This window comes from Cetorhinus maximus, chromosome 24 (genome assembly GCF_964194155.1).
Source record: "Cetorhinus maximus chromosome 24, sCetMax3.hap1.1, whole genome shotgun sequence".
Classification (NCBI taxonomy): Eukaryota; Metazoa; Chordata; class Chondrichthyes; order Lamniformes; family Cetorhinidae; genus Cetorhinus; species Cetorhinus maximus.
In genome coordinates, this window is record NC_135902.1 from 23,369,049 (window position 1) to 23,391,362 (window position 22,314).

At 44.8% G+C, this 22,314-nt stretch overlaps 1 protein-coding gene across 2 annotated transcripts in view; it reads right to left on the reverse strand.

The window, feature by feature from the left end:
- The window catches only part of xylt2 (xylosyltransferase II), a 261,068-nt gene that overhangs the window by 163,066 nt on the left and 75,688 nt on the right, over nt 1–22,314 (reverse strand). For both annotated transcript variants that reach the window (XM_078570870.1, XM_078570869.1), the window contains exons 3-4: nt 18,274–18,449; nt 338–540 (exon numbers count right to left, since the gene is read on the reverse strand). In XM_078570870.1, coding sequence (XP_078426996.1) covers nt 338–540; nt 18,274–18,449 — 379 coding nt within the window. The remainder of the gene's footprint in view (nt 1–337; nt 541–18,273; nt 18,450–22,314) is intronic.

Here is a 22,314-nt window from a genome sequence, read left to right on the forward strand (position 1 = left end):
TTAGTGTTCAGGCAAAGAAGTGAGGGCGAAGTACCAGGCAGGGTTCTTCCTTCCCACCATCCAGCCGCTGACATTGGTTAAGGGTAGGATTACAAGCTTCCCACTGTCACTGAACTTGCTTTGGTTACTGTCGAAACTCACACATGATAAACTTAAGAGTGACAGACAGAAATCTGTCAGCACATATGGTACTCCAGGGGAGATATGGGAGGACAGAGCAAGTATCAACAAAACTGCAACTTTTCTCAAAATAACATTAATAAAGGATCTGTGTTACTCTCATGGCTCCAATCAGGAGCTCATTCATTTCACCTTCCCATTATTCAAACACACTGACCTGGTAGGGTAGTCAGTGGCACTCAGGTTGATGAAATAGTCCCACTCCCAGTCCGCCATTTCCAGCAGATCTATCATGCAGTGCAGGTACATCTTCAGCAGACTTGCACCTCCCCAGATTGTAACCATCCGCCAGGGGGTTATCCGGATGTTTGAGTAATGCTGGGCGAGTTTCAACGTCTCTCTGTGCAGGTAATCGGAACGCTGCAGGTTCAGAATGGCAGAAGACACATTTAAAGTCTAAAAAAATTGAAATAATTGCACTCAATTTCCCAAGCCCCTGTCGAAACACACTCTGGAAGGATTCCTAGTCAAACTAAACAAATTTTATTTACGCAAGCACTTCCGTGGCTGCTCGTATCTAGCCAGCCCCTCATACAGCCATTTTTTCCTCAGAAACCCCTCCCTTAAATTTATTCCCCCACGCTAACAACACATTGGTTGAATAAATCACGTGACCCCTACTCAGTTGAACTGAACTTAAAGTGACAGTCATTACAGCCCCCTCTTTTCATTTTCACCTCCATTGAATGATATAGGACAGAAAGAGGCTGGAGATATCCCATTAGTCCCAACCCCTTCCTCATAGCTCTGCAAACTTTTCCTTTTCAATTATCTATCCAATTCCATTTTGAAATCTGCTATTGAATCTTCTTCCACTTCCCTTTCAGGCAGTGCACTCTAGATCACAAAGACTTACTGCGTAAAATATATCTAATCACCCCACTGGTTCTTTTGCCAATAACCCTTTCATCTACAGGCCACTCTCCTACTTGGTTAAAGATTCCACCATATATAATTTGATGGCTCTCACCATGAGGTCACAGCTTGGTTACCCCCAACTCCCACTCTTCCAGAGCCTTCTACTTACTCAACCATTTATTTCACCCGCTGCCTTCCTTTTAAACTTACTTGTTTGCTTCTTTCCTGGTGCTATCTCTGCCTTATTCCAGCTTGCTTAACTTCTGCACTTAGCAACATAGCTCAATATTAGCCTTCAGCTGAAATCCCCTCATCCGTTCTGCATCTGACAACAATATGAGCTACCAGAGATAGATAAGAAAAAAATAGCGAACTTGCATGTGCCTTTCATGACCTCAGGATGTTCCCTTACAGCCAATGAAGTACTTCTGAAGTGCAGTTACTGTTGTAATACAGAAAACTGAAACCAATTTGCACACAGCATCTCCCACATACAGCATTGAGATAAATGACCAAATGGTCCGATTTAATGTTGTCTGAAGGATAAATATTGGTCATATCGCACTTTAATGCAGTAAAATGTCTCAAGGCGCTTAACAGGAGCATTAATAGAAGTCAGACAGTGGGATTTTCCCTTCTGCGCACAAGTGTGGTGGCGAGTGGAATAAGCAGTGCTTTTCCTGCTGGCCACAATGGCATGTTTTTGTGCCGTATTGCCCACTTCCCATCTTACTAAATATGCATCAGCAGGAAACATGATCAGCAGGAAATATGATGATATTGCAGGCGGGTGACCAGTGATTTGCCTGCCCTGCTGTAACCTCAACGGATCATCACTCCGGGTGCCATATTTAAACCGCACCTGCGCACAGCTTTCTCAATGTCTGCATCCCAGGACTGCTCCAAGCAAGAGATGGCCCCCAAAGCCAAGAAACATTCTGCCCCCAAGTTCAGTGACACCTCGCTGTATCGCCTTCTGGATGCTGTGGAGGACTGCCAGGAGGTGCTGTATCCCCATGATGGCCGGAGCAGTACCACAAACTTCTCAACTGCAGCTTGGGAGGCAGTAGCCATGGCAGTGAGCGCCAATGCCGCACAGAAGAGGTCAGCCATCCAGTGCAGAAAAAGGATGAATGCTCTCATCCAGGGTAAGCCAACCAGCTCATCACTCTCAACTCACACACTCACAAGCCCATCGGACATTTGCAGCATGACACTCCTTTGATCTCTCACACTGCCAGCTCAAGGGACATCACCACTCTTGCACACACCTTTACATCACCATCTGGACTCATATCCTGTGTAACTGGCATCCTCATACTGTATACGGCTCCATTCACCACCCACACAAGGTAGGCATCCTTATTTTCTGTCATGGCATGCGTCCCGCTCACACACTCTATCTGTCTTTATGCAGGACAAGCTTGCCCACAATAGATGGGAGAGGTCCCAGTCTGGTAGTGCGATGACTGAAATAAAGTCCCTCATTCCCTTTGAGGGGTGAGCTATTGAGCTGGCAGGAGAGGACTGGGATCGATCATGCAGCGACAGTGAGGTCAGTGCCGCACACCCAAATAAGGATCCTGTACCAGCTGACCCCTCAGATAACGATTCTGTGAGTCCATTTGTCTTGTTTTCTAGTCACCTGCCATGCACTAATTTTCTCTGGAAAGTGCCTCAGGGAGACCACGAGCCAGCCCCTCATCTCAAGCCCTGACGACACCTCAGATGAGGACGCTGAACAAAGTCTTGGGCCAGGATTTTACGGCCACCTGCAAGCAACTTTTCTGTGAGCCTCATCCTCTGCATCTGAAGGGGGCCCTGCTGTCCCTTGCTCATTAGGGTGAAGCTCCTCCCTTTGGCGAGCATGGAACCAGTGTCGCAATCTTCTCCGCCTTCTCTCCTGCCTGTATGTGATTATGCAGGCAGCAACAAATGCAGCCTCCATCTTCCTGAAAGTTTCCTCTCTGCAGATCAATGAGAAGAAGAGTGAGCATCAGCATCCAAAGGTCCTATTTCTGTTGATTACTAGTGAATGACTGTGGGTTCAAGGCCTTGATACTAGTGTCATCATCTATTCGCCAAAAAAATTCTGCCCAGCACAATGTCCATTTCAAGGCCCACAACCCCCCCCTTCACATGACCAACTGCAATGAGATTGCTTTGGCCAGGCACTTGGGCGTGCTGCTTATAAGACTGTACTCATTGGAATACAGATAATGACAAATGTTTAGTAAGGGAGTGAGATTATTTTGGGGGTGGGGGGGTGCGGTGAAGGGTTTCCATATGTGAGTCTACCAGAGCCGAGTCTCTGAGTTCCTGCTTTTAACAGGCATCTGCATTTTTTCTCCAATCATCCACTTGCTTTTGACTTCATTATTGCTCTGGGGAATTTCCACGCTTGGAACGAGGGGTGATTATAAGGAGATCGATAAGTGGCAGAATTCAGGTGTAGTCTCAGAGGTGTCAGCTGTGGCTCAGTCCATAGCACCCTCGCCTTTGAATCAGAGGGTTGTGGGTTCATGTCCCACTCCCGGAAAACCGAGAACTGTGATTGTACTCGAAAGAAGTTGCAATCTGTGACTGTTGGTAACTCAAAAGAGTTTCAGGTGTAGTCTCGCATGACTGGGCTTTATTGCTCAACTCTCCTGGTTCCCGCATTGTCATTGAAAGGCTCTTAATATTTTGCAGCTGTGCATCTCCCCTCATTTGGTTATACACAGTTCAGTCGGGTGTCCCTTTTATCGGTTCCCCAGTGCAGTCCAGCACTCAGAATCTCACAGTGCAGAAGAGGCCCTTCGGCCCATTGAGGCTGCACCGACACGTTAGAAACACCTGACCTACCTACCTAATCCCATTGACGAGCACTTGACCCATAGCCTTGAATGTTATGACGTGCCAAGTGCTCATCCAGGTACTTTTTAAAGGATGTGAGGCAACCCGCCACCACCACCCTGCCAGGCAGTGCATTCCAGACCGTCACCACCCTCTGGGTAAAAAAGTTTTTCCTCACATTCCCCTAAACCTCCTGCCCCTCACCTTGAACTTATGTCCCCTTGTGACTGACCTTTCAACTAAGGGGAACAGCTGCTCCCTATCCACCCTGTCCATGCCCCTCATAATCTTTTACACCTCTATCAGGTTGCCCGAGTCTTCTCTGCTCCAACGAAAACAACCCAAGTCTATCCAACCTCTCTTCATAACTTAAATGTTTCATCCCAGGCAACATCCTGGTGAATCTCCTCTGCACCCCCTCCAGTGCAATCACATCCTTCCTATAATGTGGCGACCAGAACTGCACACAGTACTCCGGCTGTGGCCTCACTAAGGTTCTATACAGCTCCAACATGACCTCCCTACTTTTGTAATCTATGCCTCGATTGATAAAGGCAAGTGTCCCATATGCTTTTTTCACCACCCCACTACCATGCCCCTCTGCCTTCAGAGATCTATGGACACACACGCCAAGGTCCCTTTGTTCCTCAGAACTTCCTAGTGCCATGCCGTTCATTGAATACTTGCTTGTCAAATTACTCCTTCCAAAGTGTATCACCTCACACTTTTCAGGGTTAAATTCCATCTGCTGCTTATCTGCTCATTTGGCCATTCCGACTATATCTTCCTGTAGCCCAAGACACTCAACCTCACTATTAACCACCCAGCCAATCTTCGTGTCATCCGGAAACTTACTAATCCTACCCCCCACATAGTCATCAAATAATAGGGGACCCAGCACAGATCCCTGTGGTACATCACTGGACACTGGCTTCCAGTCACTAAAGCATCCTTCTGTCATCACCCTCTGTCCTCTACAACTAAGCCAATTTTGAATCCACCTTATCAAATTACCCTGTATCCCATGTGCATTTGCCTTCTTTATAAGTCTCCCATGTGGGACCTTGTCAAAGGCTTTGCTGAAATCCATATAAACTACATCAACTGCACTCCTCCTCAATGCCCTCAGCGCTCCCCTCCACAGATTTCTCGGTTTTATTTTCTACTGTGCCGTCGCTTCAGGTTTCAAGATGGTGTTACTAAGGTTTTATTACCAGACCAGCTTGGACTCTCCCTGTGAGATTGTGGAAACCCCTCCCATCATTGTGAAGGAGCATAATGCTCAGGCTTCCCTCCCTCCAATAATTCTTGTTCCTCCCCCTGTAATCCTTAATCCCATTGTGATGGTGGTGGATATCCCTGTATGACCCCCCGCCCTCTCTGAATCATTTGAGGTGGATGTGCCTACGCCCCATGTGCATTCTACCCCTTCCCATCTTGAGGCCTATTGCACAATGAAACATAGAGAGCCTCACTACCCCCTCAAAACTATTGAATGCCCCTACACTACTTTTTCATTACTCAAAGGCTGCAGATGCCTCCCCTATCTGTGAGTGTGCCATCTGCAGTTCAGTATTATGCCAGAGACCCCACCTGGTCCAACACACATGATGTTACAACCACAACCTGCGTACAACATGCTGGGCTTAACTGGCACGAGACTGAAATGCTTTACCACTCCCTGAACTGGGACAAGGGCAGTCTTTGCAAGCTCAGCAGTGTAACTGATGCGCTCTTTCATTCCACAATCCTCCCATTTTGGCCCCACCTCGCTTATGTTCCTCTGTAAGAGACGCTCTCTCCATTGTGCCAAGAGGACACTTCCACACCCCCTCCAGCCCCCTCCCCTCAATCATGTGTCTGAGTGCAACCTTCCCCAGTCTCCCCACCCCCAAGTCAAGCCCTTGCCCTACAGCACCTTCCCTTGCCTCTGTCTTGTCTTCCTCCCACCAGTCAAGCCCTTGTCCTGCAGCCCCTTCTCTTGCGTCTGTCTTGGCTTCCCCCCAACCCCCATCAAGCCCTCACCCTGTAGCACATTACAACCCAATCCCACCTTACCGCTGCTCTGGTACGTAGAAGCTTGCCTCTGAAAGACCCCTGAAAGCGAATTGGTGATGCCTGCGAAGCCTGGCACAGAATCCGAGGTGCCACGAACACTGCAGAATGCAAGGTAGGCAAATGTCACAAGCGAAGTGCAGGTTGCCAGGTGCACGTTGCTTATGTCTGGTTGTCAAACACGCCGGTCTAATTAGATGCCGGTATGGCCTATTGATCCAGTGTGGGTGGGTGATGCCGGTAAGCATCCTTGATAATGAGAATTCATGAGATTCAAAACTATTTAAGTGACATTCTTGACATGGCACAGGGGGAAATGTGCCACTTGAAGGTCTGGAGACCAAATTGAGGTCTGAAATGGAAGATCACAACCTATTTTTACACCGACGGGAAACTGACTATTTCACTCCTGCGATATTTTGCGCTCCCGCCCGCCAAGGGAGGGAGTGGAAAATCCCTTCCATAGTTTCATATGGCACAGACAGAGGCCATTCAACTCATCTAGTCTGTGCAGGCTCTCTGCAAAGCAAACCAGTCAGTACAAGTCACTCCCCCACTCAATCGCCCTAGCCCTGCAAGTTTATTATCTCCAAGTGTTCATCTAATTCCCTTCTGAAATCACTGATTGTTTCCACTTTAACCACACTTGTAAGCACTGAGTTCCAGATAATTATCATTATTGGGCAAAATTGTCACTGAGCCATGTAAAGAGATATTAAGACAAATGACCAAAACTTTGGTAAAGGTGTTAGGTTTTAAGGAGTGCCACAGAAAAGGTGAGATAGTTATAGGGTGGAAATTCCAAAAGTTAAAGCTAGACAGCTGAATGCATGTCCACTAATAGTGGAGAGAATTGAATCAAGGGTGTGCAAGAGGGTAGAATTGGAAAAGGAATTCCTTAACGTGTACCATGAAATCTTTTAAATTCGCCTGAGGGGGTAGTTAGGATATCGGTTTAATGTCTCATCTGAAATACGGGTGAAAGAGATGTCTGAATGAGTAGAAGGTCCAGGTATTTCACCAGTGAAGTAATAGAGAGGGTATATGAAGGATGTGTGTAGATGTTGTCAAAAGTGCCACATAAAAGACTGATTTGGAAAACAGAACCACATGGTATCAAAGGGACATAGATAACTTGGGTACAAAACTGACTGAAAATTGGAGGCAGAAAGTACTAGTGAATGGATTTTTAAAAATTCATTCATGGGATGTGGGCATCGCTGGTAAGGCCAGCATTTATTGCCCATCCCTAATTGCCCTTGAGAAGGTAGAAGAGGGAAGAGGTGGAAGCATGGAAGAGTGAAGCCCCTTGAGAAGCTGCCTACTTGAACTGCTGCAGTCCATGTGGTGTAGGTACGAGTGTAGGGAGGGAGTTCCAGGATTTTTACCCAGTGACAGTGAAGGAACGGAGATATATTTCCAAGTCAGGACAGTGACTGGCTTGGAGGGGAACTTTCAGGTGATGGTGTTCCTATTTGTCTGCTGCCCTTGTATTTTTAGATGGTAGTGCTCATGGGTTTGGAAGGTGCTGCCTAGGTAGCCTTGGTGAATTTCTGCGGCGCATCTTCTAGATGGTACACACTGCTGCCACTGTGCGTCAATGGTGGAGGGAGTGAGTGTTTGTGGAAGGGGTGCCAATCAAGCAGGCTGCTTTGTCCTGGATGGTGTCAAGTTTTTTAGGTATTGTTGGAGCTACACTCATCCAGGCAAGTGGAAGGTATGCCATCCTACCCGTGGCTTGTGCATTGTACTTGGTGGACAGGCTTTGGAGGGGGTTAGTCAGGAGGGGAGTTATTCTCTACAGGATTCCTAGCTTCTGACCTGTTCTTGTAGCTGCAGTGTTTATATGGCTAGTCCAGTTCAGTTTCTGGTCAAAGGTAACTGCCAGGATGTTGATAATGGGGGATTCAGTGATGGTAATGCCATTGAATGACAAGGGGTGATGCGTAGACTCTCTCTTGGTGGAGGTCATCATTGTCTGGCACTTGTGTGGTGCGAACGTTACTTGCCACTTGTCAGCCGAAGCCTAGAGATTGTCCAAGTTTTGCTGCATTTAGACATGGACTGCTTGAGTATTTGAGGAGTCGTGAATGGTGCTGAACACTGTGCAATTATCAGTGAACACCCACACTTCTGACCTTATGATGGAAGGAAGGTCATTGATGAAGAAGCTAAAGATGGTTGGGCCTAGGACTCTACCCTGAGGAACTTCTGCAGCGATATCCTGGAACTGAGATGATCAACCTCCAACAATCACAGCCATCTTCCTTTGTGCTAGGTACGAGTCTAACCAGTGGTGAGTTTTCCCTCTGATTCCACTGACTCAGTTTTGCTTGCGCTCCTTGATGCCACACTCGGTCAGATGCTGCCTTGATGTCAAGGGCAGTCACTCTCACCTCACCTTGGGAGTTCAGCTCCTCTGTCCATGTTTGAACCAAGGCTGTAATGAGGTCAGAAGCTGAGTGACCCTGACGGAACCCAAACTGAGCATCAGTTAGCAGGTTATTGCGAAGCAAGTGTCGCTTGATAGCACTGTTGATGACCCCTTCCATCACTGTACTGATAATCAAAAGTAGGCTGATGAAGTGATAACTGGCCAGGTTGGATTTGTCCTGCTTTCTGTGTACAGGATATACCTGGGCAATTTTCCATATGGCCGGGCAGATGCCAGCGTTTGTAGCTGTACTGGGACAGCTTGGCTAGGGGCACGGCAAGTTCTGGAGCACAAGTCTTCAGTAATATTGCCGGAATATTGTCAAGGTCCATAGTCTTTGCGGTATCCAGTGCCTTCAGCCGTTTCTTGATAACACGTGGTATGAATCGAATTGGCTAAAGATTGGCTTCTGTGATGCTGGGGACCTCTGGAGGAGGCTGAGATGGATCATCCACTCGGCACTTCTGGCTGAAGACTGTTGAGAATGTTTAGCCATATCTTTTGCACTGATGTTCTGGGCTCCTCCATCACTGAGGATGGGGATATTTGTGGAGACTCTTCCTCCAGTGAGTTGTTTAATTGTCCACCACCATTCACAACTGGATGCGGCAGAACTTAAATCTGATCCATTGGTTGTGGAATTGCTTAGCTCTATCACTTGCTGCTTATACAGTTAGGCACACGAGTAGTCCTGTGTTGTAGCTTCACCAGGTTGACACCTCATTTTGAGGTATGCCTGGTGCTGCTCCTGGCATGCCCTCCTGCACTCTTCATTGAACCAGGGTTGTTCCCCTGGCTTGGTTGTAATGGTAGAGTGTGGGATATGCCGGACCATGAGGTTACACATTGTGGTTGAGTACAATTCTGCTGCTGCTGATGGCCCACAACGCCTCACAGATGCCCAGTCATGAGGTGATAGGTCTGTTCTAAATCTATCCCATTTAGCATGGTGGTGGTGCCACACAACACAATGGAGGGTGTCCACAATGTGAAGATGGGAGTTCGTCTCCACAAGGACTGTCTATTGGTCACTCCTACCGATGCTGCAGGTTGGAGAGAGCGAGGCCAAGTATACTTTTCCCTCTTGTTGGTTCCCTCACCACCTGCCGCAGACCCAGTCTAGCAACTATGTCCTTTAGGACTCGGCCAGCTTGGTCTGTGGTGGTGCTACCGAGCCACTCTTGGTGATGGACATTGAAGTCACTCATTGAAGCTGCACTCATCCAGGCAAGTGGAGAACATTCTATCACACTCCTGACTTGTGCCTTGTAAAGATGGTGGACTTTGCGGAGTCAAGAAGTGAGTTACTCGCTGCAAGATTGCTAGTCTCTGACCTGCTCTTGTAGCCACAAGACTATATGGCTAGTCCAGTTCAGTTTCTGGTCAAGGTAACCCCCAGGATGTTGATAGTGGGGCATTCAGCGATGGGAATGCCATTGAATGTCAAGGGGCGATGGATAGATTCTCTCTTGTTGGAGATGGTCATTGCCTGGCATTTGTGTGGCACAAACATTACATGCCACTTGTCAGCTCAAGCCTGGATATTGTCCAGGTATTGCTGCATTTGGATATGGACTGCTTCAGTACCTGAGAAGTCACAAATAGTGTTGAACATTGTGCAATTATCAGCGAACATCCCCACTTCCAAACTTATGATGGAAGCAAGGTCATTGATGAAGCAGCTGAAGATGGTTGGGCCTAGGACACTACCCTGAAGATGATCTGGAACTGAGACAATTGATCTTGATCAAGCACAACCACAACCATCTTCCTTTGTGCTAGGTATGACTCCAACCAGCAGAGGGTTTTCTCCCTGATTCCCAGTGACTCCAGTTTTGCAAGGGCTCCTTGATGCCACACTTGGTCAAATGCTGCCTTGATGCACTCTCACTTCACCTCTGGAGTTCAGCTCTTTTGCCCATGTTTCAACCAAGGCTGTAATGAGGTCACGAGCTGAGTGACCCTGGCAGAACCCAAACTGAGCATGTGGGCAATTTTCCACAATGCAGGGTGGATGCCAGTATTGTAGCTGCACTGGAACAGCTTGGCTTGTGGTGATTTAGTGATTGCAGAGAAGTATGCTGTGGGGTTGCTCAGGGTTGGGATTTGGACCATTGTTTTTCTTCTGTATATAAAGCATGGACTTGGGTATACGAATACATGTCCTAAGCTTGTGGATGAGTCAAAACATGACAACGTAGTAGACAGTGAACATTACTGTAGCAGGCTTTAGGAGGAAACACTCCGGTGAAAGTGAAGACACCTGGCAGATGAAAAAGAAATAAAAAAAGACCAACTTTTATATAGTGCTTTTGCATGGCCACTGGATTTCTCAAAGAACATTACAACAAATTAATTACCTTTGAAATGTAATAACTGTTGTATTGTAGAAAGTACGGCAACCAATATGCAGGCAGTAAATTCCCACTAACAGCAATGTGATAATGGCCAGTTAATTTGATTTTCTTTGTGACGTTGACTGACCAATAAATATTGGACAGGACACTGGAAATAATTCCCATGCTCCTCTTCACAATAGTGCCATTGATATTTTACATTAATCTGAGCACATAAAGACTCTTGATTAGGCCTCCAGGTAGTTGGGAGAGAAATAGAGGGGCAACTTGAGATGTTCAATAACTAAAGAATGGTGATATTGAGGGACTGTATTTACCCAAATATCGACTAGGAAGTGTTAAAGGGAAAGGAGGGGGAGAAATTTCTGAAATGTATTCAGGAGAACTTCCTTAACCAGTATGTTCTCGGTCCAATCAGAAAGGAGGCATTGCTGAGGAATGAGGTGGGCCACCTGGACCAAGTGGCTGTGGGGGAACACCTGGGAATAGCGATCATTGTATCATAAGGATCAGGTTAGCAATGGAAAAATGCAAGGAATAATCTAAAGCAGAACTTCAAAATTTGAAAGAGGGCCAACTACAAGGGGATGAGAAGTGTCATGAAATTAACATATTTTTTGATTATACTGTTGTGGTTTATTGTAAAGTAGGTTTATGGGTGTGAGTGTAGATGGTTCTGTCTGCGTGATTTAATTGAATTAGAGACAGATAGACTGCAAACTTGAAATTATCAAAAGAAGTTAAGGGTAAAAGGCATTTGAAATGCTGAGTAAACATGGATGGGGGCTTAGCATGTAGGGTGTGAAGGGAATTTGCATTTTTAGATACATGAAGGGGTTGTTTAGGTTTCAAAGGGCTGATAGGATGTTTACAACTAACAAGTTAAGCAAGGTCAAGCAGTATGTTTATTTTTCCCAAAGGTACTGACCATATTAGCAACATGAAAGATTTTTATATTATTTGAAAAGAAATATAGAACAATGGAATTTACAGATTAAAGAGAGAGAGAACATATATAAAGAGGAATGGAAGACTATGTAAGGGTGTAGCCATGTAAAATCCTGAAAGATACACCATGTGACAGACTTGGAGGAAGCCTCTAGCCACTTTTGCAGAAGTTTGCTGTGTCCAGTAACTAAAGTTGTGTTAAAAAGCCCTTGGAGTTCCACCGTCAAGTGGTAAACTTGCTGGCTTGCATATTTAAAATTAAAATCTATTTTGGGACTGTAGCCTTAAAGTGGTTGTGTAGTTGGGAGTCAGGCTAATTAGCGATTCTGGGATTTGTTATAGTATTAAGTAACTGTAATCTTATGTATGTGCTTGAAATCTTTTCTTTTGTTAACAAATATTTTAATTTAGTTTTTAAAATCTCTAGAGGTGTTAGTGGACTCTACTTCTGAATTCACTGCACAAATCTTCTCGTACTAAATACAAATTGCAAAACCGTTGTGATAGTGTGGACAAGTTTCTCTTGTGGATTTATTCCGCCTGCCACCTCATAAAAAAACTTGGGGCTCCTTGCGGGATTTTTGAAATTCCTCGATTGGTTTGAAGTTGGTGAATCTTAAGGCCATGGGTAAGAGAACAAGCCATCCTAGACTGGGTATTGTGTAATGAGAAAGGAATAATTGACAATCTAGTTGTGCAAGGCCCCTTGGGGATAAGCGACCATAATATGATAGAATTCTTCATCAAGATGGAGAGTGACGTAGTTGATTCTAAGACTAGGGTCCTGAATCTGAATAAAGGAAATCATGATGGTATGAGACACGAGTTGGCTATGATGGATTGGGAAACGTTACTTAAAGGGTTGAAGGCGGATAGGCAATGGCAAACATTCAAAGAGTGCATGGGTGAACTGAGACAATTGTTTATTCCTGTCTGGCATAAAAGTAAAATATGAAAGGTGGCCAAACCATGGCTTACAAGGGAAATTAGAGATAGTATTAGATCTAAGGAAGAGGCATACAAATTTTCCAGAAAAAAACAAACGGACCTGAGGATTGGAAGCACTTCAGAATTCAGCAAAGGAGGACAAAGGGATTGATTAAGAAGGGGAAAATAGAGTACAAGAGTAAGCTTGCAGGGAATATAAAAACTGACTGTAAAAGTTTCTATAGGTATATGAAGAGAAAAAGATTGGTGAAGACAAATGTAGGTCCCTTGCAGTCTGAAACAGGGGAATTTATAATGGGGAACAAAAAAATGGCTGACCAACTAAATACATACTTTGGTTATGTCTTCACAAAGGAGGACACAAATAACATACCAGAAATGTTGGGGAACACAGGGTTTAGTGAGAGGGAGGAACTGAAAGAAATCAGTATTAGTAGGGAAACGGTGTTGGAGAAATTGATGGGATTGAAGGCGGATAAATCCCCGGGGCCTGATAATCTACATCCCAGAGTACTTAAGTAAGTGGCCCTAGAAATAGTGGATGCATTGGTGGTGTTCTTCCGAGATTCTATAGACTCTGGAACATTTCCTACAGATTGGAGGGTAGCTAATGTAACCCCACTATTTAAAAAGGGAGGTGGAAAGAAAATAGGGAATTATAGACCAGTCAGCCTGACGTCAATAGTGGGGAAAATTCTAGAGTCCATTATAAAAGATTTAATAGCTGAACACTTGGAAAACAGTGGCAGAATCGGACAGAGTCAGCATGGATTTACAAAAGGGAAATCATGCTTGACAAATCTACTGGAATTTTTCGAGAATGTAACTAGTAGAGTTGATGAGGGGGAGCCAGTGGATGTGGTTTATTTGGACTTTCAGAAGGCTTTCGACAAAGTCCCACATAAGAGATTAGCATGTAAAATTAAAGCACATGGGATTAGGGGTAGTGTATTGAGATGGATAGAAAACTGGTTGGCAGACAGGAAACAAAGAGTAGGGATAAACGGGTCTTTTTCCGAATGGCAGGCAGTGACGAGTGGGCTACTGCAGGGATCGGTGCTGGGACCCCAGCTATTCACAATATATATTAATGATTTAGATGAGGGAGCTAAACGTAATATCTCCAAATTTGCAGATGACACAAAGCTGGATGGGAGGGTGAGCTGTGAGGAAGATGCAGAGATGCTTCAAGGCGATTTGGACAAGCTGAGTGAATGGGCAAATGCATGGCAGGTGCAATATAATGTGGATAAATGTGAGGTTATCCACTTTGGTAGCAAAAACAGGAAGGCAGATTATTATCTGAATGGCTATAAATTGAGAGAGGGGAATGTGCAACAAGATCTGGGTGTCCTCGTACACCAGTCACTGAAGGTAAGCATGCAGGTGCAGCAGGTGGTAAAGAAGGCAAATGATATGTTGGCCTTCATAGCGAGAGGATTAAAGTACAGGAGCAGGGATGTCTTGCCGCAATTATACAGGGCCTTGGTGAGATCACCCTTGGAATATTGTGTGCAGTTTTGGTCTCCTTATCTGAGGAAGGATGTTCTTGCTATAGAGAGAGTGCAGCGAAGGTTTACCAGACTGATTCCTGGGATGGCGGGACTGACATATGAGGATAGATTGAGTCGGTTAGTATTATATTCGCTAGGGTTCAGAAGAATGAGGCGGGGATCTCATAAAAACCTATAAAATTCTAACAGGACTAGACAGGGTAGACGCAGGAAGGTGGTGGGGGAGTCCAGAACCAGGGGTCACAGTCTGAGGATACGTCTGAGGACCATTTAGGACTGAGATGAGGAGAAATTTCTTCACCCAGAGAGTGGTGTGCCTGTTGAATTCGCTACCACAGAAAGTAGTTGAGGCCAAAACATCATATGTTTTAAAAAAGGAGTTGAGTAAAGCTCTTGGGGCAAAAGGGATCAAAGGATGTGGGGAGAAAACGGGAGCAGGCTATTGAGTTGGACGACCAGCCATAGATCACAATGAATGGCGGAGCAGGCTCAAAGGGCCGAATGGCCTACTCCTGCTCCTATTTTCTATGTTTCCATGAGAAGCACATTAACCTCAGGAGTTGGTGTGAGGGATTTTAAAGTGGTGAAATTGTGTTTGGGGGCCGATCGCAGGCATTAGTGCATTTTGCGTCCACTTCCAGGCCCGCCGATCGCGCGCACCCGACCAACGTAAGATTCAGGCCCTATGTTTGATGGTAATCAGCAAGGACTGAACAGTATGATCCGGCCACATGGGTCAGCAAGCATCCTGAATGGAAACAGCGAGTGTCTTCTGGCTTTCTGCGACAGCAGTGGGCTCAGCATTGGGAATACCTTCTTCAAACACAGGGACATCAATAAAACGATATGGGCCTGAATCTTACGTTCGTCGGACACACGCAATCGAAGGGCCCAGAAGCAGACGTGAAATGCGCTTCTGCCTGCGATTTGCCCCCAGCCATGATTTCATACTGGCTGCCAATTAATAGCCAGCCTCGGCATGAAACACGTCCGGAGAAAGGCTCAGCACTGTCGGTGGGGGTGGGAAGAGGGCAGGCGCTGATGTCACCATGGGTGATGGTGAGCGCTTCAGCTGAGCTCCCTGAAAGCAGACAGATGCCTCAGGGGACTGCAGATCTCCAAATAATAAAAGAAAGCACAAAAATGCTGCAAAGAAAGTCCATGTAGCACAATCAAGCACCTGAAAGCATACCTCATTAAAAAAAGTCCTCAATTATTTCTTTTGATTTTAAATCCTAAAGGAGATTTCATCCCGCCCTTGGATGAGGTTTCATCAAAAATGCAAATCCCGCCTGGCCAATTGGCCCGTCCGCCAACCATAAGGTTGGATAGGCCACGAAAAATTGCATGCAATTGGGCCATTAGTGAGCTTAACTGCCAGTTTAATTGTCGGCGGGCGCTCTTCCAACTTTTGCGCGTGCCCACCATGTGAAATATCGCACGATTGCGTGATGATGTTGCGACGCTCACTCAACGTGCAATTTTACTCCCATTCGGTCAGGCGTACGCCCACCCATGGGACGTAAAATTCTGGCCATGGACATCTGCAGATGGTAACACCCTGAATGAGATTGATCATGTTGCATCAACAGCAGATGGGGGACATCCCTGCAAGACTTGTCGAGGTGCTGATGTAGGGTGAGCTCACCACCTTGTGTTAGGCAAGATCAACCTGACACTGAAGGAGGCATCAGCCACAAAGCCATAATAGCTATTTGCAACCGAGAAACTAAAGGACAGGGACATGTCGGACAGTTTCTGGCTAGTCCTCTCCAACAGATTTGAAGTACAAATGAAGTCGGGCAACATCGAGAAACAGTGGGAAATCTCGAAAAGAGGGATTAATGAGAGTACAGAAGTCACCATCGGACAGAAGAGAGTAACCAACAAAGAACGATGGATCACTGATCCAACATGGAAGTTGAAAGAAAGTTGATGAAAATCAAGAGGAACCAGGAAAAGGACATTGAGGAAAGACAAGTAGTCGATGGGAAGTGTAGAAGACAAAAGCCGTGAAGAAGAGCTTCACGGAGAGGCAAACAAGAATGTTTGGAATCAAAAGGCAGGGAGGCACAAGCAGCAGCAAATTGAAACAACTCCAAGACGCTGTACAGGGCTGTACGGGAGCTGACTGATGCAAGAAGCAACAGCACCATACCAAACATGGGCAAGAATAATAGGACGCTATTGACGGATGAGGAGCAGGAGGCAAGGTAGGTGGAAGACTTTTGAGAGATCCTCAACGAGCCCAACCCAGCTCTATGTTCAAGTTCGATGACAGCACTCCACCTCAGCAGCTGAATGTCAAACTGAGAGAAATTGCCACATCAAAGGTTCAAAGAGCCATTAAGAGCCTGAAGATCATCAAGATACCAGCAAAGCTACTGAAACATGGCAAGAACTCCATTGCAAAAGAGCTCACAGCTCTGTTCAACAAGATCTGCACTGCAGAGGATGCCCCAGATGACTGGAAGTGAGGAATAATCATCAAGTTGCCAAAGAAACAGAATCTCAGTGACTGCAACACCTGGAGGGGCATAATACTGCTGTCAGTACCTGGAAAGGCCTTCAGCACAGTGCTCCTGAACAGATTGAAAGCAGAAGTAGATAGTACCCTTGGTAAAGAACAGGCAGGTTTCTGGGGTGGCAGATCATGCAGCGAGCAGATCTTTATGCTCAGGAATAACATAGAATAAAGCCTAGTGTGTCAGAAGCCATTTGTAATCAATGTCATTGATTTCAAGAAGACTTTTGATTGCATCCATCAACAGTCACTCTAGTACATCACAAGACAGTACAGCCTCCCTGAGTAATAGATTAAAATCTTCGAATCCTCATACTGTGACTCCAGCTGTAGCGTCAAGACCAGCACGGGCACCGCAGACTCCTTCAACATCATCACAGGAGTATGGCAAAGCTGCACACACTTCCCATTCCTTTTCCTCTGGATTACTGATTTCATCATAAGGCAGACAATGGTGGGTGCAGACTTTGGCATCCTGTGGCAACATCACCGGTCAATGGACCTGTTCTCACAAGACCACATCACTATGCTGGCTGAAGCATCATTCCAAGTCATGACCACCAGTCTTGAGAGTAACGCTGCCAAGGTTAGTCTACTGATCAGCTGCGAGAAGACCAAGACAGTGACACAAAAGCAGAAGATGCTGGAAAAACGCAGGTGTGGCTGCATCTGTGGAGAGAGAAACAGAGTTAAAATTTCAAGTCCGTATGATTTTTCTTCAGGCTCTGAAGAGTCAAATGGATTTGAAATGTTAACTCTGTTTCTCTCTCCATAATTGCTGCCAGGCCTGCAGAGTTTTTCCAGAATTTTCTGTTTTTGTTTCAGATTTCCAGCATTTGCAGTATTTTGCTTTTATCCAAGACAATGACAACTGGGCAACTGGATGGCAACAAAGACTCCCCCACTATCGGGCAACAGAACACTAAGGACATCAAACACTTCCCCTACCTAAGAAGCAAGATCTTCAGGAGGTTGATGTGGACATCAAAGTCCACACAGGAATTGGCAAAGCAGCATACATCTTCTAGCAGCTCCAGAAGGTATGGGCATCCAACACCATCAATGTGGCTATGAAGCTGCAACTCTACATGTCCATAGTGGTACCAACCACAATCTATGCCAGCAAGACTATAGAAAAGAACAGCAAAGGTGTCACGAAAGCTGGACATCTTTTACCAGTACTGCCTACGTAAGATCCTGGGCTCACTTGGAGACAGAGCATCACCAATGAGGGAATGCTGCAGAGGACTGGTCAGAGGCGCCTGCGGACATTGTGACGGAGAGACGACTGATGTGGCAATAGAGTGGATATCACCAAGCGGAAGAAGAAACTGGAGCCAGTTAAAGAAGGCCTGGTGAAGTATATTTAAGGAGGACCTCCAAGAGTGGGGCACCACATGGGCTGAAGCAAAAGTGATTGCAATGGACTGGGGCCAGTGGCAGAGTCCTGCTGCCCAGCATGGGACAGAGGAATTAAGTCTAAGTAAGCCTGAGTATTTGAAACCATGTCAGTACCATTTAATGTTTTGGTCCAATATGTGTAATAAATGGGTGAAGTTCTCAGCACAAAACAAACAGTAACTACTGCACTCATGTCCATCAGGACTGCAGAGAACCTACCTTGTCCACGTGGATATAATAAAAGTGGTGCTGATGATAAATGGCTTTGATCAACCGCTTCAGCTGCCTAATGGCTCTGCCATGAACGACAAGGACATAGACAATTCTAACGGGGGTCTGGAATGATGCCACATCCACATTGCTGTCTTCCCACTGGACGTTGCTGTTGGGTTTCCCTACAAAGAAATGCTTTAGTTAGTACAATAATCACAGCCTGGCTAGGGTCTAAAGCAATCCTCCACTGGTTCTTTTTAATTTATTCCTCCAATTGTCTCTCCTTTTCACATTCTAATGATATCTTCAAAGGTACCAACCCCTGCAGTTGCTTGGCTACATTGCTCAAACAACTGTTCTTCAGGAGCATGACTGAAGAAATAGGCAAACTATTTGATCTTCGGAGGGTACTATACTTGAGTCTGATCCTGACCTTACTGATGTGCATACTCCAGGGGGAGGGTTGGGCAGGGAATGCAGAACTGAATAAACAGCATAGAGTGTAAGCAATATAGAGTATAAAAGCAATATAAAATTATGCAAAATCTTTATAAAATATTGGTTAGGCCTCGATTGGGGTCTCTTGAGGCTCTAATTCTGGGCACCGCACTTTTAGAAAGGATGTCAAGGCCTTGGAGAGAGTGCAGGGGAGGTTTCCTGGAATAATACTATGGATGAAAATGTGGAGATGTGGAGAAATTGGAGAGGTTGGAATTATTCTCCTTAGCACAGAAAGTTTGAAAAGACAGGAAGCTAGGAAAGGATGGTGAGGTAGCTGTTAATTAAGGATGTCATTAGTCCAGTAGTGAGAGATGACCTTAGCTCGAAAGAGCAAGATGTAGAATCAATCTGGGTAGAGATAAGAAATAGGAAAGCTAAGAGGTTATTTGTGGGAGTAGTTTATAAACTACTAACAGTAGTTACACTGTAGGGCAGAGTGTACAGGAAGAAATAAATGGGGCATGTAAGAAAAGTACAACAATAACCATGAGTGATTTAATCTACATGTAGATTGCGTGAATCAGATTGGCAAAGGTAGCCAGGAAAATGAGTCCATAGAGTGTATTCGGGGTAATTTCTTAGAGCAGTACATATTAGAGCCAACCAAGGAGCAGGCTATTCTAGACCTGGTAATGAGCAATGAGACAGGATTAATCAATAACCTGATGATAAAGGACCCTCTAGGTGACAGCGATCATAGCATGATTGAATTTCATGTTCAGTTTGAAGGTGAGAAGTGTGGGTATAAGACTAGTGTTTTAAACCTGAATAAAGATACAAGGCACAGCAAGCTAAAGCGAACTGGGAAACCAGATTTAAAGGTGGGGCAGTAGAGATGCAGTAGCAGGCTTTTAAGGAGACATTTAATAGCTCTCAGCATGGATTTATCCCAGTGAGAAAGACTCTTTGAGAAGGGTGCCTCATCCAAGGCTAAGTAAGGAGGTTAAGCATAGTATCAAATTGAAAGAAACACTGTACAAATCTGCAAAGATTTGTAGTAGATCAGGAGATTAGTTAGATTTTAAGAACCAGCAAAGAATGAATAAAAAATTATAAAGAGGGAGAAACCAAAGAATGGGTGAAAGCTAGCTAGTAATATAAAGACAGATAGTAAGAGTTTCCACAAGTATGTAAATAGGAAAAGAGTAACTAAAGCTAGCATTGGTCTTCTAGAAAGTGAGTCTTGGGAATTGATGAAGAAAAACAAGGAAATGGCTGAGGCGTTGAACGGGTATTTTGTGTCTGGCTTCATTGTAGAAGACTTAGAAAACTTCCAAAAGTTACTTGAAAACCAAGAGGTGAATGGGAGGGAGGAACTTAAAACAATCACCGTCACCAGGGAAAAAGTGCTGGGAAAACTATTAGACTTAAAAGCCGACAAGTCCCCAGGACCAGATGCCTACACCCTAGAGTCTTAAAAGAAGTGGCTCCAGAGATAGTCAAGGCATTGGTTATAATCCTCCAAAATTCCTTACATTCCTGGAAGGCTCCGTGAGGACTAGAAAATAGCAAATGTAATATCTTTATTCAAGGAAAGAGGAAGGCAGAAAGCAGGAAACGATAGGCTAGTTAGCCTAATACCTGCCATAGAGAAATTGCTAGAATCGATAATTAAGAAAGTTTTAGGATATCAAGAAAATCATAATGGGATCAGGCAGAATCAAAATGGTTTTGTAAAAGGTAAATCACGTTTAACTAATTTAATGCAGTTTTTTGAGGAAATACAAGCAACCTGTAGATGTGGTGTACTTGGATTTCCAAAACGCATTTGATAAGGTGCCACATCAAAGGCTGCTACACAAGATAAGAGCACATGGTGTAGGGGATAACATATTAGCATGGATAAAGGATTGGTTAACTAACAGGGAGCAAAGAGTAGGGGTAAATGGGTCTTTTTCGGGTTGGCAAGCTGTAACTAGTGGAGGCCTCAACTATTTACAATCTACACCAATGACTTTGACGAAGGGATCAAATGTACGGTAGCTAAATTTGCCAATGACACCAAGAGAAGTAGGAAAGTAAGTTGTCAGACGGAGGTAAAGAATCTTTTTTTTTATTCATTCATGGGATGTGGTTGTCGCTGGCTAGGCCAGCATTTATTGCTTATCCCTGATTGTCTTTGTTCAGAGGGCATTTAAGAATCAACCACATTGCTGTGGGTCTGGAGTCACACGTAGGCCAGACCACGTAAGAATGACAGACTTCCTTCTCTAAAGGACATTAAGGACCAGATGAGTTTTTACAACAATTGGCAATGGTTTCATGGTCATCATCGGACGCTTAATTCCAGATTTTTACTGAATTCAAATTTCACCATCTGCCACGGTAAGATTCAAACCCAGGTCCCCAGAGCATTACCCTGGGTCTCTGGAATACTAGCCCAGTGACAATACCACTATGCCACCATGAAATAAGTGGGCAAAAATTTGGCAAATGGAGTATAATGTGGGAAAATGTGAACTCGTCCACTTTGGCAGGAAGAATAGAAAAGCAGTTATACTATTTAAATGGAGAGAGATTGTAGAACTCAGTGGTACAGAGGGATTTGGACACATGAATCACAAATGTCCGGATGCAAGTGATTATGAAGGCAAATGGAACATTGGTGTTTATTGCAAGAGGAATGGAATATAAAGTTGGAAGATTTACTGCAGATGTATGGGGCTTTGGGGAGACCACATCTGAAATACTGTGCGCAGTTTTGGTCTCCATATTTGAAAAATAACTTATTTGCATTAGAAGTTCAGGGAAGATTCACTTAACTCATTCTTGAGATGAAGTGCTTATCTTATGAAGAAAGGTTGAACAGCTTAGTCCTATACTCATTGGAGTAAGGATGAGAGGTGATCTTATTGAAACATATAAGATCCTGAGGGGAATTGATAGGGTGGATACCAGGAGGATGTTTCCTATTGTGGAGGCTAGAATTGACATGTGCAGTTTAGGAATAAGATGAGATAAGGTGATATGTTTAAGCTAGGAGGGTCATTAGTCTATAGCATTCTCTTCCCCAGAAAGCAGGGGAGTCTGGATCATTGAATTTATTCAAGGCTGAGTTGGACAGATTTTTGTTAGACAAGGGAGTCAAGGCTTATGAGGGGAAGACAGGAAGATAAGAGTTGAGACGATAACCACATCAGCCATAATTGTACCGAATGGTGGGGCAGGCTCGAAGGGTCGAATGATCTACACCTGCTCCTAAGTCTTATGTTCCTATGGGAGATTAGATAGAAACGTTCAAAATTATGAGGGATTTTTATAGATCAAATAGAGAAAAAAATGGTTCCATTAGCTGGACACAGAGGATTAAATTGTCGAAAGAACCAAAAGGGAGATGAGGAGCATTTTTAATACAGTAGTTGTGAGGGGGAATGCACTGCTTGAAAGCGTGGTGGAAGCAGAATCAATAGTAACATTCAAAAGGGAATTAGATATATACTTAAAAGAAATTACAAGGCTATAGAGAGGCAGTGATGCAGTTGGACTAATTGGATTTTTAAAATTCTTTTCATGGGATGTGAGTGTGGCTGGCAAGGCTAGAATTTG